This window comes from Penicillium riverlandense (assembly GCF_028828495.1).
Source record: "Penicillium riverlandense strain IBT 135883 chromosome Unknown utg000002l_segment0_segment0, whole genome shotgun sequence".
NCBI lineage: Eukaryota > Fungi > Ascomycota > Eurotiomycetes > Eurotiales > Aspergillaceae > Penicillium > Penicillium riverlandense.
The window spans coordinates 2,039,188-2,056,556 of record NW_026643195.1 but is presented as its reverse complement, the minus strand read 5'-3'; the positions used below and the strand labels follow the sequence as shown (position 1 = coordinate 2,056,556).

General features: G+C 52.5%; 7 protein-coding genes across 7 annotated transcripts; 2 read left to right on the top strand and 5 right to left on the bottom strand.

The window, feature by feature from the left end:
- Positions 1–275: 275 nt before the first annotated feature.
- N7474_003130 (uncharacterized protein) lies at positions 276–1,961 on the bottom strand (the record flags this gene model as incomplete). Its single annotated transcript, XM_057194545.1, has 1 exon — positions 276–1,961. The coding sequence occupies one exon, from the start codon at positions 1,959–1,961 to the stop codon at positions 276–278; it is 1,686 nt and encodes a 561-aa protein (XP_057055900.1).
- Positions 1,962–2,584: 623 nt separating this feature from the next.
- Positions 2,585–3,709, bottom strand: N7474_003129 (Rab geranylgeranyltransferase subunit beta BET2; the record flags this gene model as incomplete). The annotated part of the gene is made up of 4 exons (XM_057194544.1): positions 2,585–2,710; positions 2,758–3,209; positions 3,259–3,544; positions 3,611–3,709. The coding sequence occupies 4 exons, from the start codon at positions 3,707–3,709 to the stop codon at positions 2,585–2,587; spliced, it is 963 nt and encodes a 320-aa protein (XP_057055899.1).
- Positions 3,710–5,869: 2,160 nt separating this feature from the next.
- On the top strand, positions 5,870–7,880 carry N7474_003128 (uncharacterized protein; the record flags this gene model as incomplete). The annotated part of the gene is made up of 2 exons (XM_057194543.1): positions 5,870–6,410; positions 6,466–7,880. 2 exons carry the CDS (start codon positions 5,870–5,872, stop codon positions 7,878–7,880), a joined length of 1,956 nt encoding a protein of 651 aa, XP_057055898.1.
- A 705-nt stretch (positions 7,881–8,585) lies between these two features.
- N7474_003127 (ribosome biogenesis protein RRS1) lies at positions 8,586–9,315 on the bottom strand (the record flags this gene model as incomplete). The annotated part of the gene is made up of 2 exons (XM_057194542.1): positions 8,586–9,183; positions 9,257–9,315. The coding sequence occupies 2 exons, from the start codon at positions 9,313–9,315 to the stop codon at positions 8,586–8,588; spliced, it is 657 nt and encodes a 218-aa protein (XP_057055897.1).
- Positions 9,316–9,543: 228 nt separating this feature from the next.
- On the top strand, positions 9,544–11,119 carry N7474_003126 (mitochondrial 37S ribosomal protein mS29; the record flags this gene model as incomplete). Its single annotated transcript, XM_057194541.1, has 2 exons — positions 9,544–10,192; positions 10,245–11,119. The coding sequence occupies 2 exons, from the start codon at positions 9,544–9,546 to the stop codon at positions 11,117–11,119; spliced, it is 1,524 nt and encodes a 507-aa protein (XP_057055896.1).
- Positions 11,120–13,087: 1,968 nt separating this feature from the next.
- On the bottom strand, positions 13,088–14,464 carry N7474_003125 (aldo/keto reductase; the record flags this gene model as incomplete). Its single annotated transcript, XM_057194540.1, has 5 exons — positions 13,088–13,668; positions 13,723–13,861; positions 13,916–14,138; positions 14,194–14,280; positions 14,346–14,464. The coding sequence occupies 5 exons, from the start codon at positions 14,462–14,464 to the stop codon at positions 13,088–13,090; spliced, it is 1,149 nt and encodes a 382-aa protein (XP_057055895.1).
- Positions 14,465–15,566: 1,102 nt separating this feature from the next.
- N7474_003124 (FAD binding domain-containing protein) lies at positions 15,567–17,084 on the bottom strand (the record flags this gene model as incomplete). Its single annotated transcript, XM_057194539.1, has 1 exon — positions 15,567–17,084. One exon carries the CDS (start codon positions 17,082–17,084, stop codon positions 15,567–15,569), a length of 1,518 nt encoding a protein of 505 aa, XP_057055894.1.
- Between the last annotated feature and the right edge of the window lie 285 nt (positions 17,085–17,369).

Genomic DNA, 17,369 nt, shown 5'->3' with positions numbered 1-17,369 from the left:
CCGGGTCATACAAAAAGTATTCATACAGGGAATAATCATGCTAATTACACAATGTCTGTCATCCCCCGCCACGAGAAAGGATATCAACTCCCAGACAGTGAAGAGCCCACACTCAGCACCGACATAAATAGTGACTCGCTCACCGCAACCACAGAGAATAGGTCACGCAATCATTATCAAAGCATAGAGTCGTTGCCGTTGTATCCATACTTCATTGTCAACCGTGATCGTCGTTTATCAGCATAATGTCAGAGAAAGATGAGCAGCTGCTTTGTTTAGTTGGCACTGCCATCCAGGTAAAGCTGGTCAAATTCGACTTCGTTCCCGGAAATGGTTCCATCCGGCGAAACAGCGCGCGCAATCGCAGACCAGTCATCGCTGCAAGTCGAATCATTCCTACCGTATGCGCTGTTCTCGACCATGGCCAGCTTTGACGTCGGAGCCAGGAGGGGGTTGGGTCGATATCCATACTTATCATGCTCGTCGAGATAGCCGGACGCGTATCCATTGGGGTCACGGCCCTTGGCAAACGGAGACGGCCATCGGCAAGTATCAACACGGCCCTGCGAGTTCAGAATAGGTTCAATGTTTTCCTTGCCAACAGAAGCACGATCAACGGCAGAGCCGTGGCGGCCAGGCATGTCCGGTTTATGGCCCAGAATAAGACGAGTTGGGGTCAGAGTGCCAAGGTGCACATTAGGCTCGGGACACGGGTCCTTGATGTTCTTTTTGTAGGGGTTTCCCACGTCGTTGAATATGGTAAAGCCTTTATGGGGACGATTCTCAAACGCTCGCATGGTCAAGCCGAGCTCACCGTCATAACCGAAAGGTGAGTCGAGACCCTTGTGGCGACGAATGAGACTCGGAGACTCTGCACTCTCCTCAGCGGACTCCTCAGGATCAGAGCTAGAGTCACGCAAAGCAGCCTTCCTGGCCCCCTTTCGGTCTCGAAGTTTCACATTGAGGTCGGTTTGACGCAGGACACGACGCTTGGAACGTGCAAAACGCGGCTTGGTCATGGGATTCGGGCTCTCTCCTTTCAGCGGGCTGTAGTCTTCAAGGTTCCCGGTGATCTCTCGTTCCTTCTGCAGGGTGCCCTTGGGCGAAAAGACAAGCTCCGTAGGCTCCACACACAGAGACTTCATCTCCATCAACTTCAGCACATCTTCACCCTTCTTCTGATTTCGCATGCGCCGCATTTGCTTCGTCGCAGAATCAAAAAGGTCCATTCCGGGCCACAGAATCCCCTTGAGCCGCGTCATTTCGTCAGCTCGTTCTTTGTCGGAGTCAATATCGCCGACTGGCTCGGGGTGGTCGACAAAGGAATCATGAGAGTCCTCTTTTGTCAACAGCAAACGTTTTGCCATTTTCTTGCTCCGTGGGCGCTTTGGCGTAACTGGCACAGCTGGGGTTATTTTATCTGCAGATTCGCTTCCATCATCCTGGATCAACGGGTTGGGCTTCGATGCCTTGGACCGCGTAGGGTACCGCGCAGGGTCTGTTTTAGGGGTAGCATCTGGAACGGACGCATCGATTGATGGGACGAAAATCGATTGCTCCGTGCCCGGCTCTTCTTTGCACGGAGCAACGAGACGAGGGTCCAAGAAATCAGGCAGAGGGGCAGTCTTTGGCGGAGTAGCAACCAGCTTTGTGGCCCTGGGAAATTGTTTCTTGGTGGATCGAGCCTCACCACTGGGAGTCTCTTTTCCCAGCGACTTCCTCTTGCGGGCCTCTTTGAAAGTCATCCGATCGGACAGAAGCTTGGCGAGGCTGTTGTCCTTGAACCATTCATCGTACCGATTGAGAGTCTTCACAGCTTCAGGCTCATTCTGGCTGCGGACCTGGAGCTTGAAGTAGTGGGACAGATGGGCCTTGGAAGCAGCGTGCGTCAGCAGGTGAGACTTGTCGCTGAAGTTGGGCTGCGTCGGACAGATGATGCATTGAAGGGCTGCAATCTCCATTGTGTCCAGACAGGACCCCGATGGGCCAACCGCGATATTGGGTGGTGAGGCAGATTGACCAAATCAAAAGGGGAATACACCAACAAAGTAAGACTCTCCCTTGAGCCGGTAGATACGGGAGTGGCGGAAGGGTGAAGGAGCGGTGGACAGGGAGTGAGTGGGAGAGGGAGGAAGATGGGATGAACCGAAAAGATGACAGGGAAGGGCCACACGCGTACATGGGGAAGGTGCGGGTGCGGGTGAGGTGCCTGCCTCCAATTCACATCTACAAAAGGAGTGAATAAGTCACGGGATCAAGTGCATTGTACGTGAATTGAGACTTGATAATGGACTAGAGTATGTGCCACGATGTCTTAATGGCCGATGGTCAGGCCATGGTGGGATGATATGAAGCGGAAATAAGTCAAAGTGGACATCGCTCTTCTCCTGCCTTGTATCCCATGAGCCATGGAGGAAAAGGGCATTCACGGGTTATTAGATGGCAGGAGGATGGGAGGGAATAAACAAAGGACAAGTAAACAGTTCTTTCAGCGCGCTAAGCATCGAGATATAATTGTCTTAGGCATACAACTGAAGAGCAGTTAGCAAACAAAGTCCATCAATAAATAACCACGGAAAACTTACTAAATGGGATCTACTTCCTGGATGCCCGCATAGTTCAGCAGACTCAATCCAGCGATGGCAAAATGAGTGTGGTAAACATCCACCATGTTGCCTGGTCGGTCGGCAAACCCCCCTGCCTCGGGATCCTGCACAATGTTAACTTGGATCAGACACCTCCATCGAGACGACTGACCTGGCATTTCAGGATAAAGGCAGCCAGCTTGTTGCCATCGATCCAGTGAAGTCGATCAATCATAGCCAGGCTGGATCCAACCCACCAGCTGTAGCAAGCATCCTCGACCTTTTCGGGACGGCCATTGAGGCCCCCTGGGTCGACCTGGCGTTCACATAGCCACGTCCCTAACCGGTCCTTGTTCACCAGATCCAAGCGCCCTGCAATAGCCAATGCGGCCACGCAGGTGAACACCTGGCCAGAGTGAGACTCGGCGCCAGGGCGGACTCCGTAGGCACCGTCCAAATTCTCGCAGCTTTGGACATAGGCCACGGCCTTGGGCACATCGACCAGATTCAAGAGACCCAGGAGCGACAGCGCATTGAGCGCGCCGTAGAGAAAGCGGGTATCGGTCTCGCCCCACTCGTCGCCCATGAAAGAGCCTGTTTCCCGATCTTGCAGATTTGCAATGACTGCAATTCACTTAGCAAAGGCATTGCAGAGCAGAAGAGAGCACCGTACACGATCCGACCTTCTCCTTGCCCCCTCGGTCACTCTTCTCGAGCTCGTGCACCGCGTCCACCATCACCAGAACCTGCACCGCAGAGACGGTGTAGAGCATGTGTGGATCATGGCCCGGCGCAGCGCCGAAGCCGCCATTATCATGCTGGCAAGACAGCACAAAGTCAATGGTCTCCTGCCGAGGCAGTGCATCGGGTTGGCCCAGGAGATGCAGAGCCGTCAGGCCCCAGTACACGCCATTGAGTCGCAGGTGCTCCGTTAGCCAATATTCCAGTTCGTCCTTCCTCTAATGGTTCACCGTCAATCATCGTTTCTGGAGTTTTGTTTGTTTGCCTAGCAAAGGAGCACGCACAGTGTCCAGTTTCTGGATGTAAGCCACATGTTTCGCAGTACACAGGTCTTGGCTGGACAGGTTGCCTCCGGCTCTGCCGGGACCCGACACCAAGGCCATTTGATGGGGGTTAGATGGTCAGTTGGAGTCAGTAGTAATCCGGGGAGTGCGGAACAGGCAACGAGCCACAGGATTTGTCCATGGGTTGTCCGAGGTGGTTACAAGATCATGCGGTCATCATTGACCAGGGCGGTTGTGGCTGGAGCTCTCCATCGGCCCAGGAGGAAAGAACGAAAGCTGTGTGGTCACGTGACTCGCCAAAGCCCACCGCCGAGTGGATTGCAAACAGCAGCAGGCCTGAGACATGGATGGAACGTGAACAACGCGAAGGATGCGCTGTGCAGAAATACTATTGTTCCTGGCTAGTTACGTGCGTGGTTACATACACCGACATTCGCCTCGCCCAGCCCTCGGCATCATTCCATTCATTGCTCCCCCTGCATTCTGCATCTCGAGCTACGACGCAACTGTCACTAGCGGAGATGGCCGGGGGGAAGGATCTCTTGTTCAAAGTGGACAGTGACAATTTTAGCGTGGCACTAGAGGTACACCGCACCATACCAATGCAGTAAAAGAAGAATGATATCCACACTAGTTAGTGAGGGGAGCCATGGTCACCATTGCAGTGTGGGTTGTGATGCGACCGGGTCAATCAAATGGACAAAGGTACGGGGGATGGGTCAGTTTCAGATGGGCGTTGCTATTTATGTATACCGTTGACAGCTCTCGCGCCTGTGTCACATAACGTATGGGCCGCCGTAGTCGAAGTGAGAGAAGGGAGAAGAACAGACTACGAATCACCAGACAACCACTATACAGACAGCTAACTCCTTCAGAATTCATGGAATCCTCCCCCTTGGACTGTACTGCCAGGCACACCACCTCCTCCCGCCAATCTCATCCGACCCGTGGCTCCAACTGCCAGACCCAGTGGCTCCGAGTCAGTGGGGACGCTGGCGTACCCAGTACCCGCCCAGGCACACTGGGACCCAGCGTGACGAAGGTACCCAGTACCTGGGCAGTAGTACCGGTACCATTAAACGGACCCCAAACATGCAATTGCTCGACGATCATGATGGCAAAAAGAGCAAGATGGAGCCATGATGCCGACCCATCGTCACAATAATCCATTCTGATTTGGCCCATGGGTGACGTGCTATCAACGCCGTACTCACAGTGGTTGCTGTTTTCTTTCGCTCTCTGCTTCCCCCTTTTTGATCTTTCCTCGTCGGATAAGATACACCGGAGACTGACTAGCGCTCGACAAAGATAGCTAGTCACCTGCGCTAGGAGGGTGTGACTTGCAGTCCTGGTCGCCTGCTTTCCTTTTTTTTCCTCTGGCACTGTCTCAAGACTCAATCCTCAACGGCACTCACTTTCTTTTCCTCTCCTCTTCTCTCCCTCCCTCTCTCTCGTGATCCTTCCTCCCTCTCCATCTGTCTCCAGTTGGTCTGTCGGTGCGAACCCACCTCTGCCGATCACCGGAACCCCAGCCAAAAAGAGGGGGAAGCGACACCTTGTTCTCCTTCACACTCCCACAACTTCTCCCTCCCTCCTCGACTGCGAGATCTTGGATCTGATCATGAAGCGAACCAGTCCGGTGAGTGCTCTCCGCTGTTTGCCCTTGAACCCACTCTACATTGTTCGTCGTCGAACGGTCGGGGGTTGGCGCATCCACATCAAGAGACAAATGCCTCATCCGGAGCACCACCCGTGTGGCTTCGCTCTTAGAACATCCCATGGCGCATCCCCCCTGCATATGTCATTGCGGTTTCACCAGGCCCCTCCTGTCTTTTTTTTGGCTCCTTGTAACATGTGTCCTGAGTAACCTCGCTGACCTTACAAATCCGTCAGATCTCATTCCCTCGATAGTCTATACTCGTCTGAACGCCCAGACCCCTGATCCGGAACCCTTCGACGGCTCGCGGGGGCATATTGGCGAGACTTGATTCCGTCACGCGATATCGCACGGTGTTTGAATATTAAAGTGAGTCCCTGTGCCAATCCCGAGGAACAAAGACCACTGGTCCAAATTGTTCCAGGTGCATTCCTCCTTTCAGCCCCCCTGGATACCTTGTTGGAGTGTCATGCTGAGCGAATTATCGTCCAGACAGGATCGCATTTGGCTACAGCATTTACGACTGACTCCTACGAAAAGATTTTATTTCAGATCATATATCAATTTCTTCGGAGGCTCTCCACGCTCGGCCGACCTTCAGGATGCCGGTCCGGAACTCGCCCGTACCCAACTTGGACCTCAGCTCTTCCAAGTCAGCGTCGAGCAACGCAAAAGTATCGTCTCCGTTGACCCCAGGGGACCAGAGCTCCGACGGCCCGAGTCCGCGGACACCTCGTTCGCCCAAGTCCTCGTCGAGCTCGCCATTCCTCAAGGGTGCTACGATCCGTCCCGTTACGCAAGACTCGAGCAGCAAACCGAACAGCCCCTCTTTGCCCAATTCTGCAGATCCGGCCGCTGAATCAACCGACCCTCCCCCCACACCTGGATTCACTGCTATTCCGCAGCATTTCCCCACCGCGACGAAGCACGGCCGAGATGCGTCACGGTCATTCTTCGGCAATCTCAAAGCACCCAAGTCGTCTCACAGAGCCCACCGGTCTGACAGCTCCGAGAATTCCACGACCGAGCCTCCAAAGAGCCGGGGTAGTTCTCGAGATCGCAAGACGCATATGTCGCCCAAGTCATACGAGTCGACCCCAGATCTGCCAGGCGCCATTGCTGGGGCAGCTGATAACGAAAAGGGTAAGCAATCTCACATCTTCGCTGCTGGCAATTGTGTCTAACGCTTCGTAATTAGGCACGTTCGGCGAGAGGGGTATTCAGAGCGATTACAGAAAAGCCGGCACCGATACGGAATCAGCGGGTCCGAAGAAAAGCAAGCCGCGCTTTGCGAGTCTTCTGACACGCTCTCGCTCTATCCGCGTGGATGAGTCGTCGGCCAACAAAGCAGCTGGTCGACGCCCGTCAACCGGACTGGCGAAATTGGAGGAGCTTCGAACCCAAAGCAACATGCCGACCGCCCCACAGTCTGCACTTCCACGACTGGATCATCGTCCTGTCCAAGACACATTGAGAACCCCCACGATAGAAAGCAGCGGCGCTACTCTCCGAAAAGAGAGGAGCTACGGCGGATCCATGGTCACATCGGGCTCTTTGAGCCAAGTCTCTGGTGCATCTGCTGCCCTGTTCAACAACCTGAAACAATCCTCGACCGGTGCCGCTGGTCGCCTCGGCAAGGCAGGAAAGGGATTCTTCGGCAAGATGACACGCAGTGGGAGCACCAATGAGCGCGAGCTACTCACCGATGACACCTACGTCTGTTCCGTGATCAACCTGCCATTGATTGAGCAGGCGCGCAAGACCCGCATTGCGAAGAAACTGGAAGATTGCAGAGACAAGACCGAGTTCTGGATGCCTGCCTTACCTTACCGCTGCATTGATTATCTCAATTTCAAGGGCTGTGAGGAAGAAGGTCTGTATCGGGTTCCTGGCAGTGGCCGAGAAGTGAAGCATTGGCAGAGACGGTTCGACTCGGAACTGGATATTGATCTTTTTGACGTACCCGATCTTTACGATATCAACATAATCGGGTCGATGTTCAAGGCCTGGCTCCGGGAGCTACCCGACGAGCTCTTCCCCAAGGCGACGCAGGATATGATCGCAGAAAAGTGCGAGGGCGCTACCACCGCTCCGCAGTTGCTCAAGGATGAGCTGTCCAAGCTGCCACCGTACAACTACTACCTCCTCTTCGCCATCACCTGCCACCTCAACCTCCTCCACTCCTACGTGGATCAGAACAAGATGGACTACCGCAACCTGTGCATCTGCTTTCAGCCGTGTATGAAGATCGACGCCTTCTGCTTCAACTTCCTAGTCTGTGACTGGAAAAACTGCTGGCAGGGATGCTGGACCGAGAAGGACTTCATTCAGATAGAAAAGGAGATGGACGAGAAGGAGCGACAGGCCGCAGAGGAGAAGATTGCTGCTTCTGCTGCTACGGAGAAGGCACAGGGCAGCGCGCAAAATTCCACCGCTGATGAGCACGCTGTCTCGTCTTCCAGCAGCAGCCAACACACCGTGGAGGAACCGTCTTCTCGCCCGAACACTTCACGGAGCCGCAAGCAGAGACCCAAGGATATTGACACCTCGCACGGCCGCAATCCGTCTCAGCTCCCAGAACTTGGTCCGCCGCTTTCTCCTATCAAAATATAAAACATTTCTTGATGATGGGGGTTTGGTCCCCGTCAACGTGGGCTCTTGGCCGAGATACTTCCTTGTTCGGCTGGCCCGATCATGAGGTACATACCGGATCCGAACAGACCACTGGCTGGGATGTTCTGATTCGACTGGTCTCCCTCGTCTCTGGCCCTTAAACCAGCATTTGACAGTGCATATTGGCGTCCACGGTCTCTCCTTTTTTGCCCACGGTCCCACATTTTGGCTTTTTTTTCGCTTCAATTTGTATATCTTGATCTTTCCCTTCTCAACGTACTTACTGTTTTGGTGGACAATTTTCTTTTTCAGCTGTTTGTTCATGCCTTTCTCTTTTTCTTACTCCAGCGACAAGTCCATCTCATGAAATTGTGCTTTGATGTTCGGCATCTTCAGATATCCCCACTTGCACTTCGCATGTTCATTCTTGTCTCTATGCTTTGCCTTTATTGTATCTCTTTGACGTTTTGCGAGATATGCATGTACGATATATTGGGAACCTGGGAGGGCATTATTTCGGTTTGATCAATCAAGACCTCATTTGGTATATACATGGAGGAATTGTATAAAAATAAGTCGTAGTGATAGTAATGCAGGTAAGCAGTGCTTTTGGTAGTGTAAATGGCATAAATATGTACCCAAAACCGCTGGACTCCAACCAACGCCATGACAAATATCGATCGATACACAGGGGAAAAGATCAAATCAGGCCTTCTTCGCCCTCGACTCATTCGAGCGCATCTTCCTCTCATTCCGCTTAATGCGCTGCTTCCGCTCCGCCCTGGACATCCCACGGATCGACCCGCCCTTCGCAGCAGCATCCTCCTCCTTCTTCCAATCTTTCTCATCCACCTCAACAAGCCACTGATCCTCATCCGCCTTGTTCTTCCCCTTATAGCCCCAGCGGGGTACCCACTCGCCCGACGCCTCGTCGTACACAAGCTTCTTGCGCCGTTCCTTATCCTCCAGCGCGCCGCCGGCCTTCCTGCTGAACTTGCCGATCCCCTTCTTGCGCGCGAACAGCTCCCACTTCGTGGGCGGTTTGGGGGTCGGTAGTGGCTTGTGCCGTGGGAGCGCTGTGGCAGGCGCCGGGAGGCTGAGCAGCACACCGTCTGCGGCGGTTGAGGTGATTTCGCACGTTGTTAGCAGCTGATTTAGGAGGCTTTGGGCGCCGTCGCGGGCAACGGCTTTGAGTGAGGCATTGATTGGTGCGTTGCTGGGGAGCTCGAGGGGGTTGGGGTCGTTGGCGAGTAGGTGGCCGAGGTCGAATGTGTAGGGTGTCGGTTTGGAGACAGTGATGGGACTGGGTTCGGGTTTTGTTAGTTTTCTGGGTTGTGGTTGTTGAGCGTGGGGAAGAACTGGAGAATGAAACGTACAGTCTCTGGGGCTTCGAGGCCGATGCATCGGCAGAGTTTGTCATGTCGACGTCTGTCATTGCGAATGCGTTGTGCTGTTGTTGAACTGCTAATCGCCGAAAAATGATAGCGAAGAAAAAAACGTTGCTTATCTAAACCGCGCTAGTCCCGAACAGGCACCGCTCAGAAATGTGTCTCTCCGTTGCTCGTCCAGTCCACAATCACTTACCCATTCCACCCTCCATTGCCAAGCCCCCCATTGCATTGTCTCGTCTCTGGCCGTCGTGCCAGTATTCTTGACAACCACAATGGTCCCCTCGGCCTGCTGGAACTGCGTCCTGCGGCCTCGGGCTGCAGCCACGCGAGCCCTTCTCCCTCCGTCCTCCTCCGCGCCCCGAGTCGCAAGCGCCCCCTTCCACTCCTCCGCAGTCCAATATGCCCAGCCGGCGAAGAAAAAGGCCAATACGCAAACGATGCTGAAGCATCGTCAGTCAATGAGCATCCGGAGGAAGAAGAAGAAGCCCGTTGACCGTGTGCGTCCGCCGCCCGTCGGCGAGCGCAAGGCTCTGAAGAAGCGCATCGTGCTCAGCAACCCCAACGCGCTGGAAATCGAGGGTATGGCTGATCTGTCTGCGGAAACAATGTCCGATCCCAGTCTTCGCGGTACTATTATGGGTCTTCCTGTGGACAAGCTGGATCAATTGAGAGCCGTCGAGGCGTTCAAGCCCAAGCAGAGCTGGTCACTGTTCCGTCGGCCGAGCACAGTCTTTCGTCGCAGTACATATGAGATGGGCCGTCTGATTGACCAGATCACGGGTGGTGTTGAGGGTGCTCAGCAGGGCAAGGTTGTCAAGAAGATCGTGACGGGGCCGAAGGGCTCCGGGAAGACGGTGCATCTGCTGCAGGCCATGACTATGGCTTTCATCAAGAAATGGGTCGTGATCACAGTACCCGACGGTAAGGCCTACACCATCGTCTCTAGGTTCCTGCGGTTGCTGATCATTCATAGCTCGGGAACTCGTCTCCGGCGACACCGCGTACTCCCCAATTGAAGGCACCAACCCGACGCAATATGTCCAGCCCAATGCTACGTCTACGCTGCTAGCCCGCACTGTTAAGGCCAACCAGGATGTTCTTGCTGGTCTTCGTATCTCTCAGCAACACCCGACTTTGAAGGGACTTAAGCCCGGCTCGACTCTGGCAGACCTCGCCAAACTCGGATTGCAAGATGCCGCCGTCGCCTGGCCCGTCTTCCAAGCTCTGTGGACCGAGCTTAACGCTACCAAGGCGGCCCCAGGTGTGAAGAATGAATTCCAGCCTCGCCCCCCAATGCTTGTGACCCTGGACGGTCTCGCTCATTGGATGGGCGAGAGCGTCTACCGCGCTGCCGACTACACCACGATCCACTCGCACGACCTCGTCTTCGTGAAACACTTCCTTTCGCTGCTGACGCCGGGCCAGTCTCTGGGCAACGGCGGCCTGGTCCTGTACGCCACCTCCACCTCCAACAGCCCTTCCAACTACAGCCTCGAAGTCGGCCTGGACCAGCTGGCCGCCCGTCAGGAAGGCGTCAAGCCTTCCTCCCCGGAATACCCGCAGCCGGAATCTTACAGCAACGCTGATCCCCGTGTGATGGACCTCTTCCAGGCCTCCAAGTCCAAGGATGGTCTCCTCGAGCTGCAGACCCTCAGCGGTCTCACCCGTGACGAAACCCGGAGCTACGTGACCTATTTCGCTCGCAGCGGCCTGCTGTGCGAGGTGGTTAATGACCAGCTAGTTGGCGAGAAATGGAGTCTCTCTGGTGGCGGCGTCATTGGTGAGCTGGAGAAGGTCCTGCGCAGGCCTCAGTTGTCGAGGCCTCAGGTGTCTACCGCTACCGCATAGAGATCCAGTGTCTGCTGTCCGTCCTCAGGTCCTGTATGTATTTGGGCTTGGGGCTTTTTCTCTCTTCACTGTATTTTACAACTACTTGTGTCGTTTCCTTTGCGTATCTGTGTGCATATCATGAGTGATCTTGAGGCCTGATTCTATATTTTAAAATTTCAAATCTGCATACTGAAGAAAATAGTCGCTTGGATTATTGCATTTTGATATCGAGTTGCATGCAGGCGAGTGAGCCTAGTATTCCCTCTAGTCATAGAGATCTACGAGATGATCAGTGGTGGAAATCGGGGCAACCGACATCGTGGTGACGATATCGTGATAATTGGGGTGATAATTATGGATGACGATCATGGTGGTATGGCTCAATATATGAACGATCCTGAATGAGCACTGCTGCAGGTCGAGCAGGCCTTACTCGAGAATGCGACCGCGTTGGTACAACTGGAATTAATGGGATATTGTTCTTAGTCTTAGAACAACATGCATCGGTTGGCCATCCTGCTGTGCCTGAGTAGCTTGAGCAGGCAAGTTGTTCTGATTCGCTTTCCTTCGTCTGGATGAGGAAAGGAAAGGAGCTACTGTTAGCTAACTAGGATTGTGCGAGCTTGAAACGGAGGACTTTCAGGGAGATAATTATAAGGGAAATGATCAAACCTATGAGAAGAGCACCGAATACAAGTTCGTCAATGAGACCGAGGGTGAGTCCACTGTCCTTCATGAATCCGCTGGTGGTTGTGGTGGTGGAACTAGGTGATATACCAGAGACGCGAAGTTATGGTTTTCTAGATGAGGTGGCATCTTTAGACAATTGACCGTGGGTGTTTTAGCGAAATAAATTGAAGTTGAAAATGATTTCTTTGTTCAAAACTTGTTCCTCAAGATTTTGAAATAACTATCCTTTCTAGGCGTCAACATGACGATGGGACCTTGAGTAAGTTTAGTTTGGTGCTCCCACTCCGAATTTGGTCGAGAGTGCTAAGTTCTTACAGAACATAACTTTTAGTCTGTCTTTGAGTATTCTGTGATTTTAAACTAGTATGTTTTTCTTGCACAGGCTCTGACAATAATAGAAGATGCATCTTCGGCCTTTTCTCTGTAGACTGCTCTAGCAAATATACAAGGTGTCGTAAACAAGAAATAGACTTAAATCCTAGGATAGCAAACTCCGGTATAACAAATGCATGAAAGACACCGAAAATCGTGCAAGCAGTTACGGGGCCCAATTTTAAAGCAAGGCAGATACCATGGCGATGCAAATGCTCATTCTGAATGCAGGTTCTTCAGCAGTGATAGGAGGTGGTGCAATGCACTGGCGCTGGAATGATAACTGGTGGTGGTGGGATAAATGGCACTGGAGTCTTAACAACCGGGTTTGCTCGATCAAGTGGTTTGTTGTGATCTTTGTTGCCCCCATTTATCTCCTTCTTGGAATAGACGAGTCTATAGACCAACAGCCACAGTTAGTTTCAAACGCAATACTGTAATGTCAATAGTTCCGGGGCAGAAGACTGACTTGAAAGCAATAAAAACGAACACTAGGATAAGAGGGCCTAACACCCCGACGAGAACCCCTACAAGGACGCCCGCATTGATGCCGTTGGACTTTGTCGCTGGTGGAACTTTTGCAAGGTTTGCAGGGGCCATATTGAATATGTGGTCTCAAACACAATAAATTTGAAGTCTTTAGAAGTGAGTGACTGATAGTCTTCAAGGAATTGAGTCGCTGTTTTGTCTTTCTTGGATGTCAAAATGACGATGACATCCCCATTAGGGTTAGTACGCTCCTGGTTCAGGTCGTGAAAAAGGCTAGATTTTCAAAGTAGTTTAGATAGTGTATAAGTCTACACAAGGCAACAGCCAAAAGAATGGGGATGGATTCGACTTTCTTAAGTACTCAACACTGACAAAATCTTCAGTCAATACCTGGTTATCAAATACCAACATCAATCAACCTTAACCACCAGATATTCACACCTCCTCCACGGGCTTCGGCCTGATAGCGGCGGGCAAATCCACATAATCAAACCTGGCAGCCGCATTCATAAACTGTGAGTTTCCAGGGTGCGCCTGCTTTTTCTCGCCACGGAAAAGGAACGTCATGGGGAAACCAATGTCAAACGGATACGCCGACTCGATCTCCTCGACATCCTTGTCCGACAGTTCCAGTGCCAAAGCATCAATATTTCCCTGCAGATGCTCCACTTTACGACCACCCACAATGGGCACGACATGAGGGGTCTTACGCATCACATAAGCCAGAGCCACGCTGGTGATGATGGTGTTATGGCGGGCTGCAACCGTCTCCAGCACCTTTGACACTGCCAGATCAGTCTCGGTCGCATCGACAGCGCGGCCTGGGTTGCCCGATTTGGCGATCTCCTCGCGCTGCGCGGCAGTCTTGAAGGCGCCTCCGCCGATGGCTCCCCATGGGCACAGACCCATTCCCTCAGAGGTACACATCGGGATGATATCACGCTCGAAGTCACGCCTGGCTGCATTCCATTGGCCCTGATAAACAGAAAATGGGCGCAGTCCGTGGTCGCGGGCGTCTATTTCCTGTTAGTCATATGGCATTGAACGTGATGAGGTTGACATATACTCACATTGGTTGGCTCGGCTTACGATCCATGCCGGTGTATCGCTAATACCCAGGTATAGCACCTTTCCAGAGGTCACCAGGAAGTTAAGTGATGTCATTACCTCCTCTATGGAGGTGCTGAAGTCCCACCAATGCACGTACAGCTATTCCTTGGTCAGCGTTATTGCAAGTTTTTTGAGAAGAAGTTGGGTTCTCACAAGGTCGATATAGTCGGTCTTCAGTTTCCGCAGACTCGCGTCAACGGATACCTTGAGGGCCTTGGCATTGTTTCCAACGTAATTCGCCTGGATCTCGTTCTTCTTGTGCAGGCGGTACGGGGAGGTGTACTTGGTCGCCAAAACGATTTCATCGCGCACGCCTCGCTTTTCCATCCATTCGCCAACCCACTCTTCAGATTCTTCATTTTGGTAGTTGTTGGCGCTTCGATGGGTGAGTGGCTGTATTTCCCAACAATTCAGCTGGAGTGTCTACTTACGTGTCAATAAAGTTGCCACCATTCTCGTAGAATGTATCCAGAATTTGGAAGGAAGTTTCCTTGTTGCATTCACCGAGTCTGCCCTGCCTGTTGAGCATCGGGTCTCATTTTAGCAAATATCCGGCCATGCATTTACTGAATTCGTCACATACCATCCCTCTCCGAAGTTCATTGCCCCTAAGCACAGAGGGCTAACCTTGACGCCAGCCGTGGGAGCAAGCAGGCGGTAGCGCCCCAGGCGAGATTTCGGGGGAGCAGCAGCGGCGAACATTTTTGATCGATTTATTTGGTAGGTTTTGCGGTGAATATTCAGTGCTGTGTTGAATTCTATTATTCTATTACAGCGACGAGGGGTCTTATATAGCTTTTTTGACATCCCTGCGGGGAAATGATGTAACTTGATGTTGCAGGAAAATCCCATTATTAATCGTGGATTTAGCCAAACTCCTACTAAACTCCGCTGGCACTTGGGCTCGCTTCGCTGACCGAGCCGACAGCCCAGAGCTTGGAGCGGGGTCAATGCTTGATCGAAGCATCGAACTTTAGACGACTGTTGAGATTTATAATTGGCGACCGAGGGGTTTTGATGAAATAGGAAGGCAGATATCTTGGCACCTGGGCTCGCTTCTGCTGACCGAGCCCGACGAGTCAGAGCTTGGAGCGGGGTCTATGCTTGATCGAAGCATTGAAAGACGACTGTTGAAATTTATAATTGGCGACAGGGGGGTGTTGATGAAATAGGAAGGCAGATATCTTGGCACCTGGGCTCACTGTGCTGACCCGAGCCCGACGAGTCAGAGCTTGGAGTGGGGTCTATGCTTTATCGAAGCATTGAAAGACGACTGCTGAGATTTATAATCGGCGACAGAGGGGTTTTGATAAAATAGGAAGGAAGATATCTAGCCAATCAAGGCGGATATAACGGGATTTACATCGCACCCGGACACTAACACCGATGGTTTCTGCTTCAGAGATACTCGGAGATTTTCCGACCCCTTCAGCGGAAGATGGGGCTTGTTAGGCAGGTGATGGTAAAATTTATCTGTTGATTGGCCAATGCACCCCGGCTGTTCACTAACTCAATCAAGACTTTATTTGAAGGTCATCTTCTGCGCAAAAGTGCGGAAAATGCCGCTCTGGACATTCCTTACAGAAATTTGAATATAGTCACCCCGAATCAATCTGATAGAGTTCTGTGACAACCACGAAGACAACAAAGAAGTGCCTACTAAAGCAAACATTGGTGTCAACTGAAGATTGCGTGCTATTTAGACTTTTAGAAAAGCTAATCCTATACTTCAACCCTCTACAACGAAAACCTACAAGGCTGATTGGAGATGTATTGTCTATATATTTGATGTACACTTAGGCTCTCATCGGCCTTCAAGTCCAGGAAGACTTAGCCAGCGTGACAATACCGTCGTCAGCGCGCCGATATCAACCTCGTATTCTGTCACCCACGCAACAGTGCCATCAGGCCGCACCAGCAATGCCTTGAGGCCAAATGTTTCCTTTGCATCAGATGCAAAGTAGTCGACAAAAGGCTCTAAGTCCTGGGCCAGCTGTGCCACGGATGAGTTACTCAAGAAGTCAATGATCAGGAGACGCCCTTTCTCCAACTTAGGCCCCAGGCGCACTCCATCCTCAAATTCAAAATCCGGGGCACTACAACCAACAAGTGGGTGGGTATCACCCAGTTCGTAGCGCTGCGAAAGCCCCCAGATGCGGTCCGCAAAGTAAGTGGTTCCTTCGTCTGTGTTGATCAAGTCCTGCATGATTTTGGCAGCGGCTCGGCCATATGGATCCGGCCGTAGACTGACCACCTGAGCACGCGTCCATTCGAGGACATGCGCGCCAACCGGATGCCGTTCTTGATGATAAGTGTCGAGAAGTCCAGGTGGTGCATAGCCCTTAATGGTAGCCGCCAGCTTCCAGCCCAGGTTAATCGCATCGCCCATGCCAGCAGTCAATCCCTGCGCCCCCAGTGGAGAGTGGATGTGAGCGCTGTCACCGGCCAGAAAAACGCGGCCTCTGCGATACTCCGTGGCTTGTTTCGAGCGAGCGGTGAAAGTGGTGGTCAAATGCAGCGCTTTGACAGTGATATCCAGTCCAGAGACCCGTTGGAGTACAGTTTGGAAGTGTTCTCGAGTGACGGGTTGCGACCGGTCGAAGCTCAGATCGAAATCAACGGCGTAAATTTGTCCAGGCCCAGTAACAATATACATCCCGGACTCTGTGCGATTAAACCCCGGCTTCAGAAGCTCCTGATTGTCCAGGTCGCAACTAGCAATGTAGCCCATGAACTCAGAGCCTGTCCCTTCGAATTGGAACCCAGCGGCCTTGCGAACAGTGCTTCGTCCACCATCGCATCCGATGAGCCATTGGGCTTCAAAGCACTTGTCTCCAGCCCATACCTTCACTATATCGCCTTCGTCACTGACTTTGGTGACTCCCACGCCCCGGATGATCTGTACACCGAGTGTCTGCGCACGCTCCGATAACACCCTCTCAATACGACCAAGTGAAGACCCTACAGGGAGAAACGCAGGTCCTGGGAGGTGATACTTCCATCGTGAAAAATCGATTTTGTTTGCATTGAGCATCATGCCCGCAAAGTGACCCCCAAACACGAAGCCGGGACCTTTGTCGAGTTGCGTCGGACGCTGGTTGCCGCCGTGGATGATCTTGTCCAGCATACCACGGCGGTAAAAGGCCTCGGTCGCGCGAAGAAAGAGACCTCGGCGACCGAAAAAGTCTTCCTTCCATGGCGTCTCGGGTGTCGTATCTCGTTCCAGAACAAGTACCGAGACTCCGGCCAGAGCCAGTTCGCATGCTAGAAATAGCCCTACCGGACCAGCGCCGGCGATGATGACGTCTGTAGGTTTGCTCATAATTTTGCGTGCAAGGTTCCTTTTGAACATATAGAAAAACAATTATGATCAGTTGCAGAGCATCTTCGCATTAAATACTGTTCTATGGCGGACCTCCTACTGTCCGAACGGCTCCCACTCGGGTTATTCCAATCCCCGAGCGCTGGGTTTTTGTAAAGGCCGTCGTCACCCCAATCCACCTCGCAAGACCGATAAATACGTGCCTGTGGAGGATCTCAGAGAATAGTTCTAGGGATCCTGATGGCACCCATCTGTTGGTTTTTGGAGTTTTATTGCTACTGATTC